At 29.3% G+C, this 23002-nt stretch overlaps 1 protein-coding gene across 1 annotated transcript in view; it reads left to right on the top strand.

The window, feature by feature from the left end:
• The window catches only part of LOC111037930 (lachesin-like), a 90925-nt gene extending 68143 nt beyond the window's left edge, over positions 1–22782 (top strand). The window contains exons 3-9 of the mRNA XM_022320778.1: positions 16771–16978; positions 17129–17284; positions 17764–17892; positions 18051–18188; positions 18725–18874; positions 22167–22253; positions 22341–22782. Of these exons, the coding sequence (XP_022176470.1) occupies positions 16771–16978; positions 17129–17284; positions 17764–17892; positions 18051–18188; positions 18725–18874; positions 22167–22253; positions 22341–22477 (1005 nt within the window). The 3' untranslated portion in view covers positions 22478–22782. The remainder of the gene's footprint in view (positions 1–16770; positions 16979–17128; positions 17285–17763; positions 17893–18050; positions 18189–18724; positions 18875–22166; positions 22254–22340) is intronic.
• Positions 22783–23002: the final 220 nt, after the last annotated feature.

Here is a 23002-nt window from a genome sequence, read left to right as displayed (position 1 = left end):
AATACGTTTTTTTCATTAAATAACAATTGTTTCAGGACTTCGCAATGAATAGTATAGTTTAAGATACTGTAAATACCCTTAGAAATCCCGCTTTCACCAACTACAAAATACATTTTTATGCCACTCAATACCACAGAAATATATCATCCACAAATGTTTACAAAAATTCCAAAAATACTATGTACATAATATAATATAAATGCACACTCGTATGACTGTGTAAAAGTCATCAGGTTCTGATGTGTGCAAAAAAGATGAGATCTCTTGGAGGCATTACGTTGTATACAAAGCTACAACGATGATGGCACTTGATGCACGCTGCAGGACAACAATATCGGAGAGCGCATGCTATAATCGTTAGAGACGAAGCTATTTCACAGCATCAATGGCAGTGTATATATTTATAATATTATACGAGAAATCTGATGGAAAATACAATTCTTAAAAATATAACGCCAATAGTGACAAAGAAACAAGCGTAAGTCGATAAAAAAAATTTAAAAAAATGTTTTTACAGAAAACCGGACAGACTGCACGTGATTATTGTTAGACTTTTCGTACACAATACTTGATGCGCAACGTTTATATTGTTATGCACACTTACATGAATATTAGCAACACCATAATATTCAACTACTTCGTTTGGACGAGAATTAAAAGCATTAAAAAAATATTCTGTAATGACACTACTTTTTTGTTCACAAAGTATAAACGTATACCCCTTCACTATATATATATATATTTAAACATATCATATATTATAAACATCCATTATATTCTATACACTATACAGTTATTACAACAGTTGGTCGTTGTCAATTCATCGTACAAGTAACACCTGTTGTAGTTCACAGCTTTACCTACGTTGTGGTCATGTCAAAATGACAACAATCACGAAAAATCATCACATTACACTGTATTGTATAAATGTATAATATTATAAAAACATGCCTATTACTAGATACGAGGGCATTAAATACACGAAAAATGTATTAAATATGGAGTAAACAAAAAAATTAATAAAATATAATCATTCATGAAAACTTCAGATGTATATATATATATATATATGTATGTATATTATATATAATAAAGTATAATCGTTGTATTATTAAATATAATTAATATTTGAAAGTAAAAACTGATTTGTAATGGAAATATGTGTGTCTTGATAAACCCCCGCGCCCGCTCCAACTTAAAACATTTGTCATAAAATAGTTTTATTCAATCATAATATTAATAAAATGCACTATTTTATCAAGAAACTATAGTAAAAAAACGCGACTTATGTGTTAATTTTTAAAGATAATATTATAATCCATATAGTTGAAAAATAACTATACAACTACAATCTGAAAATATTAAGTAATAAATTATAATCTAATCAACGTAAAACAGTTATATTTGGTCAGCGATGTAGGTTTTTAACAAAATTCGAAAATCCCAAACACTGTAATTGAAATGGTTTATAAATGTAGTCATATAGTTTATATGTATATGTTTGCAATAGAACAAATTATTTTGCCGTTTCCAAAGTTCAGTCAAGATTTATACTTCTTATAAATTCTTTAATTCTTATTTAGTTACGTAGTTGTTTATTTACTTCCCTTACAAGGAACACTTAAATGGTTATATATTAAGACAGAAAATACATTTTAACTGCTAACCATCATAAGTAGTAATACTCGTAGTTGTAAAAACCAATTAGAACTGTTGAAAACGCAATTTCCATTTGTGTATTGTACGATTAAATCAAAAACTTAATTTTAAAACCAAAAAAATACAATTTCATTGTCTCCATAAACACTGGCGTTTTTACCCTATTATAGGTGTATAATATGCACAATTTATCAATAAATTAATGTTTTTATTAAACTCACATTTTTTTATTTAATTTGTTCCGGTATTTATCTGAGTATAAAGATTGTCATCGATACGAGATTACTATTTTTTTTTACTATTAATATTTGCATATAGTTTGCTCATGTTTAACCAATATTGGTGAGTTATATTACTCTAAAAGTCGTGTTCTTTAGAAAACAAACGATCACAATTGTCACGTTTCCAAAACAAGTTAATTCATTTTAAGGATTAGCAAGGAGTGATGTAGACGGCGGTATAATAAATATTAATGTCTGATTAGACTCGCAATTGTTGAATATATTAAGACGAACCAACTATAAATAGTATCTTATTATGTTATTTAATGACTTTTGTGATAGTGATACTATTTTCCAATTTTAAAACATAAAATATTTTTCAAAAAAATCGTTTGTTCGTCGATTATGCGAGTATTAAGATATTAAAATACTGTTGAACTTACACCTGAGGACTTACTTTCAACAGTGAGTCTATAATTGCACGATGATTATGATAGCTTTCCTTTTTTTTTCCTTGTAATCGAGAACCGGGGAAAGAACTGGTGTTGGCATTGCATGATAGCTGTACCAATCACCTATGCCTATAATCAGACGCACGACATAATTCTAAAATGGCATTTTCAATTCTCAGACCAGGCTATTCGCAGCCTCTGTCACTACTCACACAGACAATAATAATATATTGTTAAATTGTTGCAACATTATAGCATAATATATTTTGATGAAGGCCCAGCGAAAACGTTCAATACGTTATCGACAACGCTTTCGTCATTGAGCCCTACTTGACGGCAGTACCCGAGTGAATTAAATTGGTTTTTTTACGAGAAAAAAAGATTTTATTCAAAGTGAATCAATCATTGATCATTTGATCCTCTCCGCTCCGCGTTCATTGTACATGATATATTCACTGATGAGTCTGTTTAATATAATGTATACATAAGTAGTAAGTATATAGCACATCCGTAATAGTCCATGACATTTTACATTACAAACGATTGATGGAATGTGTACAGCGAATTTATTTTAAAAATAAATACTCTTTATCTAGTAATCTCGTATCTCATATCATCGTTTTGAAAATATTTGTTTATGAGTATATTTTAATAATTAAACCTACAAAACAACTTTAAGAAAGAAAAAATGTATGTTTTACTATTTTTAAGTAGTATACATTCTTTAATGTCAGCATACATTTTTGACTTCATATTTCGAAGCAGAATATTTCTCTAGAAATTTCAAAATAATAAAAAAAATTGAATTTCCAACGGAGCATTTAATTAGTGATAAGTTGAACAAGGATATTCATTGCATATTTTTCTTTTTAATTTGATAGTATGCTAAGAAAGAACATAATATTACTGTTCACATTATTTTTGTGGTTTCTGATCAAATGCTTAAAATTTTTAATTAGTATTTTTAAGGATACGTTTTGCATATTTTTACATTTTTGAGCTTGGTCTTACTTTTGATGTTAAGGCCAAAATATTTTGATTTTTAGTACATATTTTGAATATTAATCGAAAATAGAACACTTTAATATTTTTCGTAAGCGAAGGTCAACAATCATCTAATTAAACTGTACATTTGTCAAAGGCGATTGACACATATCTTTCTCTTGGCCGGTGTCCAGTGAGTAGTTTAGATTATAATACAACTTAATATAAGGTTTATCAAATCATACATTACAACTATTTTTGTTTAATAATACACATAATATATTATGGTAAAAATAATTATTTTGTCGGAAGTTTTTTTAAGCCCATATTAATTAACCACATATTTTTAAAAAATTCGATGCATAAGTGCATATTTTTAAATGCACATTTGAATATCTTTTGGTGTACTTAAATCATTAACCCTGATTCTAGTTAATTATAACTTTATAAGTATTTAACGTTTAGATTCATGAAGTAGGAAAGTATAGTGATAAAACTGAACCAATTCAACAAATGAATTTTTTTTGTAATTAATTAAAATTAAGAAAAAAAATATGTTCAAAAACTTTTATTTAAACATTATTTAAAGAAAATGAATGTTCACTTCAAAAAACAATATTACACAGTACATTTAATGGCTAATGTAGTTATACTTCATTATTTATAACAATAACTTGAATGATTTGTTTGTTGTGTAATACAATTAATAATTATATAATAGAAAGATGTATTTTTATATTTAAATATTTTATGAACCTATATTTTTTTTTTCGTTTTATTTCACTATTTTCAATAATTCGTTTTAATATTTTATTATTAATAAGATTTTTTCATTGAACGTTCGAGTGATGAATATAATATTAACACAAACTGTAGAATAATTTTGCTTACCGATTACAAAATATTTATTTATTTCTAAGTTCACTATTCTCAGTTACGTGCTTAACTATAATTCACGGAATTAGCTGTCATTAACTTACAATATGCCAAGGTGTGGGCTTAAAGTTTAGGATTGGAACTCATGGAGTTTGCTAGATTGTTTCATGAGAAGCTATACAAAAAAAAAATACTCTAATTTCCTACACTTAAATAATCCATGTAAATTGAATGCGTAATCATTTAGCTATAGGTTTTATAAGTACCTAATATACACACAACTAGCATATCATAATTCATAATGTAGATTTTGATATTTCTTTTGACATACAAATTATTGGTTTATGCTAATTAAGAACCCCCTCAATACTTGTATTTTATAATAAATTTAACGTTTACTAAACTAAAAAAGTATATAATATAATTTATTAAGAGGTAGACACTAGACGTATTATTTACTTGTAAACAATGTATTGAAAGAATAGCCAATTTAAACCCCTTTTTTCCTGAGTTCGGAACTAAGGGTCAACCTTTAGCGATTGGCAGTTCCTCTGAATTATTTATAACCCAGCTATTCTATGTTACTACTTAGCGTTATATTACTAATATTATAAGATTCTATCTAATAAAAAAAAACAAAGAATTTCACTTGTTAATTTTCACATATGTATAATAAATGAACCTAAATATAATTATTATGATTTTATACAAGAATAATAATAGAATGTCAATACCTTAATTTGTCCATGTCCAAACAAATATGACGTACTATGTCATACTTGATTTATGAATTCAATATTGTTTATGGATAAGTTATTAATATTTTAGTTTTAACAGTGAGATATATTTGCTTAAAAAACGATACACAATACAGGTAAAGTTATTCGTTTACTTAAGTTCTATAAAGTTTAAAATATAGAACACTTTTTATATTTTAAGCCTATGTCAACCAACTTGGTTTTAAAATTAATATTTTTTTTCCACTTTTATATACTCACGAGACTATTAATTGAAGTCATTCCAAGCCATGTGTCCAAGTCTAACATTAAGATCAATTTGTATTGAATAAGATAATTAACTTTTATAACGTTTTGATAACATTGTATTAACTATGGTAGATATATACGTGCACTGGAGTTGGGCTATGTTTTTCATGAAGAGTATAGGTCCATAGAACTGAAAGAGCTAAGAAAATATTATTTCAGTAATAATCACACGGCATCCTGAATAGGCAATTTAGCTACACCATGAATATACTTACTGGTTTCATTTTCAAAATACCCATAAATCTAAGATATTTTCGTAAGGCATTCTCGTTTTTATTTCGAAAAATGTATTACTCCCATACTCAAATAGTCAAATTTGGTCAATATTAACACACAGTAGGCTCGACGTGAGGTACAACCAGAAGGTCATGCAATGAATTATGTAGAAAATATAAATACCATTGAATTGTACATTGACATAGAATAGAAAATTATTTTCTTCCAAACATTTGTAGTGACTGTCGACTATATACGACACCTGTTACATGTTAATTACCGTACACATTACTGTCATTATCTGACCACTTCGCCGTAATAGTGCACCAGACATAGTAATACTATAATTAGTATGTACCCATATATTAGTTTTTAAGTAAATAATGACATAATATTGATCATTTCATAAAATCTTTAACAACTGAATTCGTAAATTGGCATGGGTGTTTATAATGTACATCATCTGTGTATAATAGAATTTGAATAAATTATAAATTAATAATGACTAAAAGAAAAATGGGAGTAAACATGATTAGTGTCACCCTGTATAGATTAAATTATACATTAAATAAACATTTATTTTATAATATAACAGTTTAAGTATTGACAAGTATAATAAATAATAATGTTTACATGATTACACGATAGCTGAACTTATTTCTTATTGAAAGATTTATTTTATCTAAAAATGTTAACGTACATCTAAGGTTATTGAATTACGGATATTTTTTTTATATGTGAAACACGTTTTATTTACAATTTTATTTTCCACCTTTTTAATTTGTATTTATAGCTTATTTTGGTATGTCAATAAAGTATAAAACTACCTACACTTATTATATATAATATTATAGATTTATGCTACACATGATCCAAACGTTCAATTTAATATACGGTTCAAAAAAAAAAAAAAGGTTCAACTTCTTCTTAAAGGGATAAAGATCAAAGTATTAACAAGTTAACATTTCAAAAATAAAAATCGAAAAATCGATTAAATAATTGGAAAACATTTTTATAATTTTTAAAAACCATGTTGGTAAGTAGTTATTAAATTAATAACCGCATACATAAATTATATTATGTTTAAATAAGTTAAATTCATAACTGACCATTTGCTGGTAGTTTAAAAACAATTATTTTATGACATGAAAACTCAAAAGGATGAGAAAATGTACTTGAATCTTCATGAATTTTTCTTGATATTCGGAATATTAGGTATTATTTAACAAATATTTGAATCCAGCAATCAATCTTTGATAATTTATAAATAATTATCGTCGAGGCGTCGAATTTCTTATTTAAGTGATTTATCAAAATTGTATGAAAAACATCTAGAACCATAAATGTCTAATGTTTTAAAAAGTGTTTTATCAAATAATCAACAAAATTTAATATTTTATAGTCAATTAACCTTTATATAGTTAAATTTGCAGTAAACAAATTAAATTTTAAATCACAATATCATGGAAATGGTTTTGTATAAATAGTATTATACATTAAAATGTAAGTAATACTTTTTCTAATAGTCTCACATTTATTGAACATAATATAAAATGTAATATATAATTCACGTCCCTGTATATTCTTACGTATTGTATATTTTTCCATCGTCCGACCAATTCAAGAACGTTAACCCCATACCAAGACTGTCCCATAATAAAACTGGAACGATTCCAAATTTGATTTTTTTGTGTGTATGTTGGCATATAACTCTAACACAGTTGAATTAACATTGAAATAATAAGCCATTGAGTTTCATATTGAATCTCTGGAAATCAAAAATCAATTTAATGATTTATGCAGGAAATATAGTTTGCTAAATTCCAAAATACTATATCATTTTAAATAATATGTCAAATTGCAGGTTAAGCTCCACTTTAACATTCCATATTTCTATTTAAAAATGTAATTACTGTCTTTTAATGCCTGTAAGCCAAATTTTAATGTTAGGAATTTAACTTAAAAGTCCTGATTTTTCCGCAATTAAATATATTTTTTTTAATAATTACAATTTATATAAAGCCAAAAAATGTTTTGATTTGTTGTGTTCGGTTGTTCCTTGTATCTTGCATAATGTAATGTTATGTTCTTCAACTGTGATTTAATATTATAATTGCTATGTATATTCAATTTTCATCTGTACTCTGTGCCAACTGGAGCATTTATTGTTCGTACATTTAATAAAAATAAAAAATAAAAACGTGCTTGAAGCTAATGAGCAATAACTTTGTGATTTTCTCAGAAACTGTTTACAATTTGTATATATTCCGAGTACCTACAACCAACGTCCAATATATCTTTTCGAGTTTTTATGCTGCGCGTTATGGTACACGAATAAAATAAAACGTTTTACATAAACATTAGAAACACTAATATTTGTATAATATGTTTTTTTTTTTTTTAAAAATGTAAAACATTTTTCGACACACACGTGGTCAAGTGAAATAATTTAATATCAACGCTATGATATTAAATTAGAATTTATTTGGATGACCTTTAAATAAGTTATAAAAGCTAAAATAATGTGATATTTTTATTGTAATAGGTATCTTAAAAAAATTGCCAGATTAATACATTTTTGGAGAATGTGGAGTGTGGGTTCTCTCGACTCATCCCCCCCCTCAACACACTCAATAAATGGTTCTAAATAATATAATATGCATTTTCTATTTATCTATCTATATAATATATACATGTGTAATGTGTATACATAAATCTATGTCGCTATGCCTTCCTAAATGGTTGGGTTAGATTTTGATGAATATTTTTGTGTTTGAGTGCTTTCCTGGATGATTTAGATTCACAATTGGACCCGGTAAGAACAACCCTGAGGACTGCTCAAACAGAGATCATAAGATTTAAGAATGAAATTGTTGTTTATAAATTATTGCTTTTGATTGATTATAGGAGAAATAGTTAGTAGAAATTATTATTTATTTTTTTTGTTTATTGATTGCTATTAGTTAATCGAAGCATGCATCAAATCGAATTTTCGCACATTGCCTAGCAAGGTGACTGCGTTGCACTCATATAGCAGCTCATCAGCGTGTCCACAATCAAAATAAAAATAATAAAACATAATATTCATATAGAGTTGGCATTTTTAATGGACAACGAAGTTCACGGGATCAGTTAAATCTAAATATTAAAAAAAACGATAATTACTGACCACACGATTATTTTTCACAATTCATCGAGAAAATACATAAAGACATTAGACATACATATCAATACAATTTAAAGTTTCTGCTCAAGTAAGATGTTTTTTAGGCACCCCAAAAGTGTGTCACCTGTAGGCTTTGCAGGCCTATAGATTGCCTAATGGTTATTACGGCACTGATCCCATCCCGATGTATCATATTATTACTAATAATTTATAACTATAATATATAATATATTTGATCACAATTAAATAATAATTATTACCTCGTCAAGCTGTACAATGTAATAATGTGTAGGTACCATAACAACCATCGTAGGTGGCTCAGATAAATTGTTTACGATCGATTTCACGTAAATATTTATTATATACAATATAAATGGGCACTCCGCTGAGTTACATAATATATATACAGTTTATATACATACATATATAATATATAATATATGAATCATGTTCTAACGCGCATTAAGTTAGGTCACGTACTTACATCGATAATAATTGACATTGACGACGTTAAGACGTGGAATTTCGACGTCTAGGATAAAGTACTGGAACCAATTATATCAAAATATTCCATAACCTCCAAGGCTCTAAATGTAGGTAAACATCCACATATGTATTAGTTTACCACTGCTCATCAGATCATGCGAAAATATTAAACTTGTTAATTGTTATAGTTAGATAGGAGGGTACTTGCATTATAATAACCACATGTAGTTATAGGATTAGGTATAGTGTTATAATACTGATGTGAAGAAGTGATACAACAAAGTATAATATTATGAAAACGAAATAAATCTTAAAAATATTAGGTGCTTTTTACAACAGTCAATAGGTACATATTAATACATGATACTTACATTTGTGAATACTGTGTGTAATTCGCCAACAATTCTAGCCCCCTCCTCCACTACCAACACTCAATCGTTTAATAATGCATTTACTCAAATTCTGAAAGTCAGGCATTTAACTATGTGTGCTAAATAGTAATGCTAGTATAGAGTTGGTAGATATGGGACATACCTTAAATATATTCTATGTAACTATTTAATAGTTCTATCTTATATTTGTGGTGTTATACTGTTATCAATGTTATCATATTTTCTAATTATACATTTTTTAAACATATATTATATTTATAATATGATTTTGAAGAGGATAAAACCTTTTTTCTGACACATTTAGTGTTATGTAGTTGGCATGGAAACCAAATAAATCTTGTTAAATATTATCATTACATCGCCTAGATTGCCACTAGTGACCAATGAATATTATAAATACGTTACCATAGCAACCAAAAAAATAAATATCAGTTTTTTGTATTTTAATCTATGCCAAAGACGTTCCTAATGCATAACCATTTATTTCCCTGATTTGTCATAAATATTAAATAGACTAATAATATTCCGAATTTGTATTCCAATTATTATGATTATCCATACTTGACTAACGATGAATAATGATTGGTGAACACATATATACGAGTATAAGAGTAACTATAGTTAATGAATATATCACTTTACATGACTATAGTCGTATGTATAATTTTAAATCATTTAAGAAAGAATTTGCTTTTGTTGATCAACTTCCGAACAATGAGGACTCAGGCCAATGGTACACGCTATGTATACATTCATATCGGTAATTATGAATATTACTTCTAGAGCATTACTTTGCTATGGGAATATGATAAACTTCCCACGTCAACTAAGTTATTGTGAGGCAGTCAGGAAAAATCGGTTTCTTCACAGTATAGAATTTAATTTTTTCTCCGTCTTCTCTCCAGCATTACTATAATATATTATACCGCCAGGTTCCAGCGCATAGTAACACAACAACTACTATGATTCATATTAATATAAAAAGTAAAATTTCAATAATTATATGTTATGAAACAAAATTAAAAATTTTAATTTGATTTTTAGTGCGTTTTTGGATATTTTTGAATAATGAGTGCATATTTTAACAATTATTCGTACACAAATAAAACAAGGGAAATACGTATTATGTACCTAACTTGCCGATATATTCAGACATAATAATTTATTAACGCTATTATGCACGAGTGATAACGGATATTATTATAGCTTATAGGAAAGGCTGCAAATAAAGAAGCTGGTAAAAAAAAAAAAACACTGTGGGCACCACCTGAAGTGTAGGTCTGTGTAGGTGAGAGCCTATCTTGGTTTTATAGACATGGTATATCTACATACACGCACGATAATATGTACATAGGTACATGCTGTCACCGGAAGGTATATAATGTTATATAAACCACGGTGGTGGTATTTATTATTATATTCACACTACAGGTTGGTCCCGCCGGATATCCGAGACGACGAGCTGCATTCAAAGTACCTACCCGGTTATAATATCGTGACTTGATCTCACTGTATATGTGTGTGCGTGTGTGCGTGTGTGTGGCGTTCGATCCTATTAGTGTGGACCGCCACCGCGGCCGTTCCCCGCCGAAATCCCGCCTCGGGCTCAATCCCTCGGCTATTCCGGAGACGGTGTGACGACCGTGACAGTAAAACACACATCCTACCCACTGCTGCTATACTGCTGCTCACCAAATACGCCAACACAGTGATATAACATCATTATGACGCGATGTTTTATTGTTATACATCATGATAATATGCGTACGGTCGAACACAACCACGTGGACGAGGTGACGGGCCCCCGATTGCGAGCACGCGTGAAAGATTTGCGAATTTTATCGGGTCCTATCCCCCCGAGTGCGCGTGCACAAACAACACAATGGTAGTAAATCAAAATATTTTATTTCATTTTCATTCCATACGTTTCGGTATCTATAGCGTTTGCGTCCCCGCGCGCGAGTGTGCAGCGTACTAAATATACCTATGCATACATATATAATAAACTTCATATTATTATTTTCTCGCATTTCGTATTCCGAGCTCGACGTCAGCGTCAAAGCACGTGAAACGAGCAGGAAATTCATCGTTTGTATTCGCGTTATAGTGTATATTATATTTTTTATGCTGAATAGGTACTCCCATAGTTTTTTAGTTGGATTCAAAAAATCTCAAAACTACTCTCTTTTGTCATGTTTAACCCTTTTTCGGCACGGGAAAGGGGGTGAATTAATATCACCAATCTTAACTCAAAATACTTTCAAATAAAATGAAGAGGGATCCTGAATAAAAAATATTTCATTGTTAAATTAACAAATCGCATATAAAGCAATTAGAAATGTTGGCAAAAATAACAACGTAAGATGACGCTCATATCCAAATGTGTTATCTCCGTGCTACAAACGCCAATAATTTAAGCAAATTGTACATTCCGAGCTATTATTTTAACTCTGTTAAGTTACATTTTATACTGTTTCAAAAATGCTCATAATTAAAATATTTTTAGAAAAACCTATGTAAGTCAGTATAATAGTAGATAATAATATTTTTAATTCTAAATTTGGAAGTGCCATGGTCAATTCATTCTAAAATTCAACATAACAGAGTTAAACGAATTATTCAGAATGGAACCATTTCCTATGTTACTCATTCATAAGACTGAGACAACGCATGCGGGTATATTATATGGTGTAGTCATAACTCATAAGTATTTGAATATTTTTACTTTTTCGTAATATAAAATTCCTCACCCTACTTAAAACTAAAGAGCAGTAAATACCATCCTTTTATTATATTTTATATATAGGTAAGTAAACCGCGAGTTGCTTGGTACATAATACATTATCATAATATTGTATAACAATATTATATCTTCGTGGGTGTACGCGCAATGCCGCCGTTGTCGATTGGAGTTTCTTAATTGATCGATGGCTCGCGTACGTACTTAATCTTGAGACACATCACCAGTACAATATTATATAAGTATAATATGATATATAGCGTTTCCTGGCTCGGCATATTGTTATAATGTTATATTTACGAAATCTGTCGACGGATGGCTGCAGCCACTATAACTCTACAGTCTACATTATCGTACTGTTAAATTAGACTATAATACGTCATTGTGTTTCTCCAAACATATTATTACACTCATACCTCATCCCTATTTTTCTTTAAATCGTGTATTTATTAAAACACTTAAAAAAATATTTATGGAAATTTAAAGTCTATATTTTCAAATACTTACATTTTTTACGCTATTGAAGAGTTGACTTGTGGTTACCACACAAGCGTAGTATCCTTCTTTTATGAAATAAGACTAGAACTACAAGGTTATGACCAGGGCTCGGGACTTATAGCATTTGCTTATTTTTATGGATTGACTTAAAATGTAGCAGAGTGCTATAGAAGTGTATGTCATGTTACAACACGTTCAATTATGAAATTTGAATGTGCTTTTTTTTGCTTTTTTCAGCGATTTTTCAAAAAAATGCTTATTTCAAGTTATTTTGATAATTTTTGCTTTTTTGACCAGTTTTTCTTAATTATGACACGTAAACCTAGAAGTTTTAGTTAGTTTCTATTTTTTTCCACGGTAAGGCTAGAATTAAAAATATTTTTTCTACTTTGTATCATATTTCTCAGTAATAAACACCGGGACCCGCATTTGTGTGCTTATCTACTAATCGGTTCGATCGTCTTTGCAATATGCATCATTTTTGCCATAGAAAAAACTATTTAGAATTCGACGATATCGTATACTTTAAATACGCGCCAATCACATCCGTAGATGTTGAGCGTTCGTTTTCGGCATTTAAAACAATACTATCAAACAACAGAAGGGCTTTTGAGTTTGAAAATTTAAGAAAACATCTAATTATTCAATGCAATAGAGAAGGTAAGAAACATTTTAAAATACATTTTTTTTTAAATTAATCAATTTTTCTTTAGTTATTCTTAAAAAAAATTTATTTATTTTTCAGAAAATCTATAAGAAGTACCTAACCTACTCAAAAAGATTTGATATTTGTAACATATTTTTTTTTTTTTTTGATTTAAAGTGTTAAAATAATATAATAAAGAAAAATTGCATTTAGTTTTTTTCGTGATTTTTTAAAATTTTAAGTGCTATTTTAGTGCTTATAATCATGTTTTTAAGTGCTTTTTCAAGCGCTTATTTTGATGATTTTAAGTGCTATAAGTCCCGAACCCTGGTTATGACTTACGAATGGTTAATATTTTATTAATGTTTTTAATCATTTTCTGAGTACAATAAATAGGCACTAGAGTATAGCTGATAGAGTACTGGACAAATTTTTTATATAGGCAAGTATAATATATATTATAGTAACCACCCATTGATTAAATATACAATATGAATATGTAATCAACATTGAGAAAAATAGGTTATTGTCTTTTAGATAGTTTTCTTAGAAATTTGAATAAATACATTTTAATACAATAATAGTGGTGAGCTTACTTTCGATGCATCACTCTGTAAAATACGAGTATGTATACGATGTAATATAATATGCACCATAAGTATTGACGGACTGCAAATATTTTTAATCATTTCTACCTGAAAGACTGCAATCGAGGGCTTATATTTATACTTAATATATTATTAATAAATATACTATATACATAAATGTAATAGAGTTTGAAGTCATGGTAAATATGTTTTATTCAATAGACTTACATTAAAATAATATAATATTAATAAGGTCTCGTAGGTACTAATATTATTATTTTTAAGTTTCAAATTTATGTGATTAATTTTAAAACCGACAGAGTTTCTACAGTTTGACTTTAAATAAAGAAATTTTAGATGGAAAACATAATATAATTAATATCTGGTAAAATAATGAACCAACTACACTTCTTATTTACTGACCTGTAAAACTTTGAAAGTAATTTGTACAAAAATTAAAAATTGAATTATAAAAGTATTAAGATAAAATGTTCGTGATTCATCAATATTAAATTGAAACTTTTTTTTCAGCTTCATGCCATTAATTTAAAATACATACATTTAAAGGATTTTGTTCTCCAAAACGTATATTATTGTATAATAATATAAAACTCTTCAATCATTCTTCTATTTGCTGTATCGTATATCTTTTAACGATACCGTTCCATTTTATATTTGATATATTATATTGTAATCATCAGAAGACCCTTACTGAAAACTACTTTTGGTAGGTACTTACGAGTTAAGGCACTTGAAAACTATTGCAAAAAGTAAAAATAACGCGTAGGTACATTTATTTGATATAAATGAAAATTTATTTTACTACGTGCCAGGTTATATTTATACCGATAATAAACCGCACTACATTAGTAGACTTAACACTTAAATTTTAACAAACACAATCATTCAGATTAGCAAGATTTATTCGTGTATATTATATTATTATAATATTAATATCATATACCCAGATAATAGCCAGTATAAATATATCGCTAAATCCAAAAACAGCGTACTTTATATAAATGATTCAGGTAAAAATGGTAAAAATGTATTTCGAATGGATAATATATTATTCATGAGTATTTAAATACATAAAAAGACATTCAAAATAAATTAGTTTAAAAAAAAATTTAAAAATATATAATAAATACAGGTTCCGCTATATATTATGGGTCAGATTATGATTAACGTTTTTCAAAAATATTGATATGATCCAAGTAAAAATTATACATCTGAATATTTGTCTATAATAGTAAGTTACACCGATAAATTATGAATGATTTTCATCCATCGACTATTGGAGCCAAAATTAAAAGTGTGCTTGTCTAGGATGAAAACATAAGAAAGGTACTTATATAACTTAATCGCTTAACTACAGTTTATATAACACAAACCTTCATATTATGGCTTTATAAATAATACGGGACGAACTACGAGTAACGATTACAATAATTGTATTAAAATTAATATTATTCAAAATGTCTGGCATCGATAGCGGTACAGACAGCGACTAATCGTCTATTATTTTGTATTATTGTACTAAAATTGAACACGTGACTTATTTGCAAAGATCATTGTTTTATACATATAATTATAATTGTATCATGTAGGTAATCTTTACATTATGCAATTTAATTTAACGTGCCCGTTGCAATATTTTATTTTGCCTAACTTAACCTGATAATAATATGGTATCGTTCAGTCGTTGCAGTTTATTATTTAATTACGTATTTTTTGTAATATTTATGAAGTATATAAATAGGTTTTATTTTAAAATATCAGTTACCTAATTATCACCTACCTTAAATTGCCCAAAAAAAATCTTTTATTTTTTGCTGCCTGCAGCTAGTCTACCATAAATATTACACTATTAATTATTATATAATACCGCGTTCCCACATATTATATTCACTTTCCAGCTATTATTTTTCTAAAAATATGTAATTATACCTACATATTAAAATATTATAATGTATTTTATATCATAAGTATTTCATTGTACATTGTTTTGCCTCCTGGTGTCAAATAAATAAAATATAGACATATTATGTTAAACATACATATAATGTACCGGGCAGGGCTGTATTTAGAAATTATGCGCCTCAGGGCACTTATAAAATGCCATCCCCCTTTTTGGTGGTAGGAGGAGGTGGGTATCTAGTGTCAAAAATAAAAATTATAAACACCTATATAAAATTCAAAAAATTTTCATTAAAAAAGCAAAAAATGCCAACGGCACGTAGTGTTCCCAAGCGGTCACCCATCCAAGTACTAACTACGCCCGACGTTGCTTAACTTCAGTGATCGGACGAGAACTGGTGTATTCAACGTGGTATGGTCGTTGGCGGTGGACAGAGGGAAAACAACAGTATTTAAATTTAATAACAACTTGTATTTTAAATTAAGAAACAAATTCACTTTAATTACCTTCAGCTCCTACAATTTTTTTTTGAAACATGATTTTTAACAAGTTTAGATCGATGGTGCAAAAAAAACTTGCAGAAATCATTATTTTGAAAGTTATATCATTCTGAAATTCGAGATTTTCTGTTTTTGATTGAATATGTTGAATTTATTTAACGAAATAGAACAGACAGAAAGTAGCAGTATATAGTTATTTGGCTCGCGTTGGACGTTAGATGTTGATAAGTTATAACTATTGTAGTAATATCAGTACAATAATCAAATAGGTATAACCTAAAAGTCAAAAATATTAAACATGTTTATTAGTCAACTATATATATAAATATATATTAGTAACTTATACTATGGTTAATACCAACCGTTCGTATTATTTTTAGGTCGCTTGGGTTCGTGTTAGCACCCAAACCATACTTTCTATACACCACCGAATGGTGACTGAAAATGCAAGAATAACGTTATCTTACAATGACCACCGGACGTGGTTTCTGCACATCCGCAATGTACAGGAGACTGACAGGGGCTGGTATATGTGTCAGATCAACACGGAGCCCATGACAAGTCAAAAAGGATATCTACAAGTTGTCGGTAGGACTTTTAAGATCGCCTAAACTGCATAATAGTACCTATTGTTATATTATTATTGTCAAGGCACTGCATTGGGTAACAGTGGTTCATTGTATAAATGATCGACAAAATCCTTTACCAATACCGCGGTACCCACCGTTTGTGTTTCAGTTCCTCCGAAAGTGATCGACGAAGAATCCAGCATGGATCTCGTAGTGAAAGAAGGATCAGACATGATTTTACAGTGTAAAGCCCGGGGATATCCCGAACCGTACATAATGTGGCGACGAGAAGACGGACTGGACATAAACTACAACGGTATCACAGGTAAAAATAATGTGAACAAATAATTTGCCAATTATTATTAGGTACTATAGTTATTAGTAACTTGAATTTTGACCGTAGACATAATATTGTTATTATTATAAATAATGCCACAATACGTAGCCAGGTGTGGCTCGGCGGTTGGCCGCAGTCACCAATTGTGCTGCGGTCGAGCATGGTCCAGCTATCGTCACTAGCTCCAACTCGGATGGGGTCACCCGGGTTTTTAGTGACGAATCCTCGGCACACATGCACGTCATGTTCCTCGAGTCTCAACCAACAGTCACCCCATACAAAATTCTAATGGCCATATAGTTGCCGATGCTTGCAGAGCTCAATTATAATAATTAATTCATATTAATATTAAAACTAAAATACCTGTACCTATTGAAATATAATAAATTATTGTTCAGTCACGTGGAGTGTAATATTATCATCTACTTTTTAGCATAACAGGCATTATTATATTGTGTATTTTTTAGTGAACGTGGTCGACGGGGAAAAGTTAATGATCAGAAAGATTAGCAGATTGCACATGGGATCTTACCTGTGCGTGGCTTCCAACGGGGTGCCGCCTACCCGGAGTAAGCGCATCAACGTCACCGTACACTGTGAGTAAATTATGTTATATTGTATGCACTACTACCTATGCATTAATTCATTCATTTAATAATATAATATTATGTATTATTCAATGGACATGATTTTGGCTGGCAACGAATATTATTAGCCAATCTGTCATTATTGTATTAATGGAATATCGTTGTAGTTCCTCCGATGTTGATGATTCCTAATCAATTAGAAGGGGCTCGGATAGGGGTTTATTCGAAACTTGAGTGCCACACAGAAGCGAATCCTCCTTCGATCAATTACTGGACGAACGAACGAGGAGATATGATCGTTTCCGGTATGTACAAACAGATTTATAATTATTTTTATTAAGCTATACCTATACAGTTTACGGACATACACCAACGTCCAACATGTTTTGATAACATCTTATATGATTGCAAACGTACAACATATCTACCTAGATAGCGAGTTTGCGTTCAGCTGGTCTTAATTCTCGGTCATTAGCTTTCATATTAGAGATAATTCACCTGGAATCAAGCTTAAATGTAAGAACGTTTCCTGTGTTTTTTAAGTCAGGTTTTTACGATGTTTAAATTTTGGTGCAAGTTGTATAAGTATATAAAATATTGCAATTTAAAAATGCTCATAATTCGATTGGCTATTTTAAATTAAAAAATATAATTAGTTTTACCTGGACACAAATTTTCTGTATGTTGTACGTTTATAATATATTGTTATATATTATACAACAAAATAATACATAGAAGAATGTTGTTGAAAATAAAAAGACGGAAACAATTCTAAATATAACCTATACAACTTAACTTTATCCCCGTAATTGAAACTATCTTTGTTGGTTTATGAGTGCAGGTTCTAGATTTTTAGATGATAAAATCAGAACTGGATACGTGTGCAAAATGATTTTGCACATCTCCAATGTTAGTGCTGAAGATTTCAGTAGTTACAAATGTGTAGCAGTAAACGCACTCGGCGAGACTGACGGCATCATTAAGCTTTATGGTTGGTACACGAATAATATTATTAGTTATTATTTATTACTTTATACAATATTATACAGAAGCATTATCGAGGAAGGGAGTGGTCCATGGAATTTGAACCCCCCTTGGGTCTTATCCCTTGATCAGTAAACTAACTGATGAGTTAAGTGCACAATGTGATTTAATTTCCTAGACAAAAATATATAATGAAAAATATTTTTTCATAAATTATTTTCATAATATTTCGTGGAACAGTGAACGTCAAAAATCTACACAGTAAGCAATAATTAATAATAAACAGTTAATATGGGTAGGTACCACGGACTAAGATGAACAGGGCTGGAAAGTTTCCAGTGGAAACGATTGACGGGAGGAGTGCGGGTGGCCGGAACCACAATGTAACGCTTGTAGTACATGGGCGAATGTGGCTCTATCTATTGATAATATTAAGCATTTGTTACAAAATATACATTTATTTGCATATTTCTATTTATAATAGTTCATTACATTTCTACACACGACGCAACTATTATCTATTAGGTATTAGTATGTAATGTACGTTTCACAAAGTACATCTATATTTATTTTTCTCTAAAATGCCGAGAAAATGCTCTGTGAATGGTTGTACGGAATATTCAGAGAGGGAAATTCCAATATCGAAAATAAAAACCAACAAAAAATAAATTCAAAGAAAAAGAAGTCTGCCAAATTAGTAATTACTTAATTGCTTTTAATTAACAATTATTTTCAATAATACATAAAATTACATCAATACGAAGTGTATATTATGTAAGTACTTTTTAAAAAAAAATTTCTTTCAATTTGTTAGGTATACCTACAAGCCAAAGTTATTAAAGAATTAACAAAAAATTTAAGACAGTAATCTATTTTATCTTCGTCCGTGATAGGTACCAATTATCGTTTGGGGGGGGGGTGGGGGAGGAGTTCATTGTCTTTCATTTGAAAGCGACTTATAATAATCATACCTACTGGTTTTCTGTGGAACTGTGCATCCACAAGCTAGGTGTATCCACGTCCCAGCGAGCTGGTGCGGTTCCACTTCTCCCAATGAACTCGAAGTGTCATAGATGTATTAACTTATTGATGTCTATAGTTTTTGTAAACACAAATAAAATGTTCATGATCTCCACCAACATGTCATAATATTATGTATTACAATAAAATATAAAAGCAAATTTTACCATCATGCCTCTAAAAAATGTCTAAAAGAAAGCCTTGAACTGAGCATAACACATTTTCATACCTATTTTATCGCCAGCTATAATATTAAGCTGTGGGGTGTTTCAAACATACCTGTTCAGACATGGGGGTTTAAATTACAATTTATAAAATCACGCAGAAGTATAATATGAACAAAACGATAATCAAGCGAGTATAGGTCTATAGTCAGGATCTTTAGTAGGGGAAGGAGATACCTATATAGCTTGTGGGGTACTTCATACTTTGGCATAAATAGTATTTATAATATCCTGAGAGCAAAAGGGGGTCGTTATATTGTCAAGCTGAAGGAGTTTTATGATTTTATTTTATAATATTCATATATTTGTTTATGAGTAGACAGAACCTCTTCCAGACGTATAAAACAAATTGTCCACCTCCTTCATACAATTAAAAATTCCTGAGCACGCCCTTGGTATTACTCATAAAATAACAATATTATTTGTTCCTACCTCACAAAATCTTAACATTGATATTATTGAAGTGAAACTTTTTTACGAAAGGTAGGTAGGTATCTACTATCTAATTATAAAACGGAAAAATTTGTAACGAAATTATGCTTATGACATGATATTTCTGAAAAATAAATAAAATATAAATCATATAAATCCTATTAATCCTATTATGATTATTATTTTTGTCTATTTAGATATTATAATATTCAGTGTAGAATAGTGAGACGGTGCGTTGTTTGAATAATATGTAGGTACCTACTGTAAATTAATTAAATTCATAATTGTTATGTAATAATCTTGTATAAAATTAAAATTATAAATATCGTAACGATTGCAGGTCATAATAATATATTTTATTATTATATTTTTAATACACTTACTACCAAGGTACAACAATACATAACATCAAATAATTTCAATGGTAATTTGATTTTAATTTGAACTTTTATAAAAAAAATGTAGGTCTAAAATTAATTTATGATGCAATGAAAGCAAATAAATAAACAAAATAATTAAAAAGAATCAAACAAGTAAATTGTTTTTCGTGTCACGAACTTGAACCTAAAATCCTATCAGTTCATACAAGTCCTTGCTGCGATATTGTTCATTTTCAGAAAAACTAGATAGATACAGTGGCGTACCAATAGGGTGGCATGACGGTCAAGTGCCACGGGCCCAGGGTCCCAGAACGCCGGGAAGGGCCCTTCAAAAAATGTGGCAATTTAAATAAAACAGATTACCGTTATTATAGAATTTTAGTTATTAATAAGTTCTAGTAAAATTAAATCACTTTAAAGTAAAATAAATGTAATAACTAGAAAAATAACGGATACACGCAACATACGCTTATAAGTCTAGGATACTGTATTGAAGTCTCAGAAGTCTGTTGATTTCTCGATTCGTTATTAATTATCATATTATACACTATACAGTCTATTATACTGCCCAGCTGAAAATTGAAATAGCCGTCGTTTTTCGTTATTATTTTGTCATTAGTTATTCTGTCATCAGTTGTGAGTCTTCGTCACTCGTTGAACCAAATAATTAATATTGTGATCATGTCGAAAAAAGTACCTAGCGGCTATGAAAAGCGTAAAAAAAATGGAAGAACAAGAAAAAGTATCAAAACTGCCTAAAATAAGTGGTTATTTATAATATTTAAAAAAATAAGATTCTTATTATAATGTGTAATAAAAAATGACCATATTATTCATAATAGTATAATAAATATGTTTTTAATTATTATTTATTACCTTTTATAGCAGGGGTGGGTCTAGGTATAAATTGTGTGAGTAAGTGCATGCTCTTCATATCACAAATTTGTAAGACCAAGGCCTAAGGGCCCGCTGGATTTTTTTGCCACGGGCAATCAAAGTTTTAGTTACGCCACTGGATAGATATCACTAAAAAATACTAAAGAAATTTAACTTCATACTCGTCTTGCTACCATCAAACATACCTACACGGTTTTTTCACAGTTTTACAACTCAAGCAAAAACAATTATTTCAAATAATTCGATAATGGTTTTGTTTTAAATTTAGACACCTACCTACATAGTTAACTTTATTCAAAACCATTATTGTAGATATATTATTATCCTTCGTACCCAATTGTTTTAGAAATCACAACCGTTGTCGAATCATCAAACGAAGTACTTTTTGAAGGTGAAAACTACAAGTACAACGTCAATGTCACTGAAGTAACAGGTGAGTTACATAGATTTCTACAAACATAATAGTGATAATTCATCTGTTTTCGTTTTGTAAATCCGGTATTATTTCCTACTATTACAGATCATTTGGATGAGACGACCGGTGCCATTTACGACAATGTTACTATCTACGTTTCATCAAGTCATATACTTGCTCATAGTTTTGTTTTGTATTTAATATTATTATCAATTAATGACAATTTGTTAAATATTGTATAAGTATTGTATAACGAGTAGTGATACATTTTAAATACCTATGTAATATAATTCTTGTATAATTATTCTACTGTGAACTTATGTCTGATTTATTTTTGTTCATTATACATGCAAACAGTGTCAAACAAGTACTTTAATTTATACATCAAGTTTTTTATTCATATCAACTAGTTAATTTTACGATAATATTGTAATATATTGATTTTTTGTTGTAATTTGCATGTAGGTAACCACACGAATATTATTGCCTGTTCTGTATGTGTTCCAATATTAGTTTTTTTACTGTATATAAGATCAAACTGATGCTATTTTGAACAATTTTTGGAACTTCCAGTGATAAAAATACCTAAAATCTGTGTGTTACCTATTAAATATATTAATCCATCTAGATAACACAAAACCAAAGGAGCAATTAAAAGGTACTTTTTTTTGGGAGGGCTGACCTACATTTATACATTTATATGCCAAACAGCCCGGAGGCTCCCGTGGGTCAATATAAACGATTTTATGTTATACTTTATATTGTTG

The sequence above is a fragment of the Myzus persicae genome, unplaced genomic scaffold (assembly GCF_001856785.1).
Source record: "Myzus persicae strain clone G006 unplaced genomic scaffold, MPER_G0061.0, whole genome shotgun sequence".
NCBI classification, from domain to species: Eukaryota; Metazoa; Arthropoda; class Insecta; order Hemiptera; family Aphididae; genus Myzus; species Myzus persicae.
Note: the sequence above shows the minus strand (reverse complement) of the source record. Positions and strands in the feature narration are given on the sequence as shown.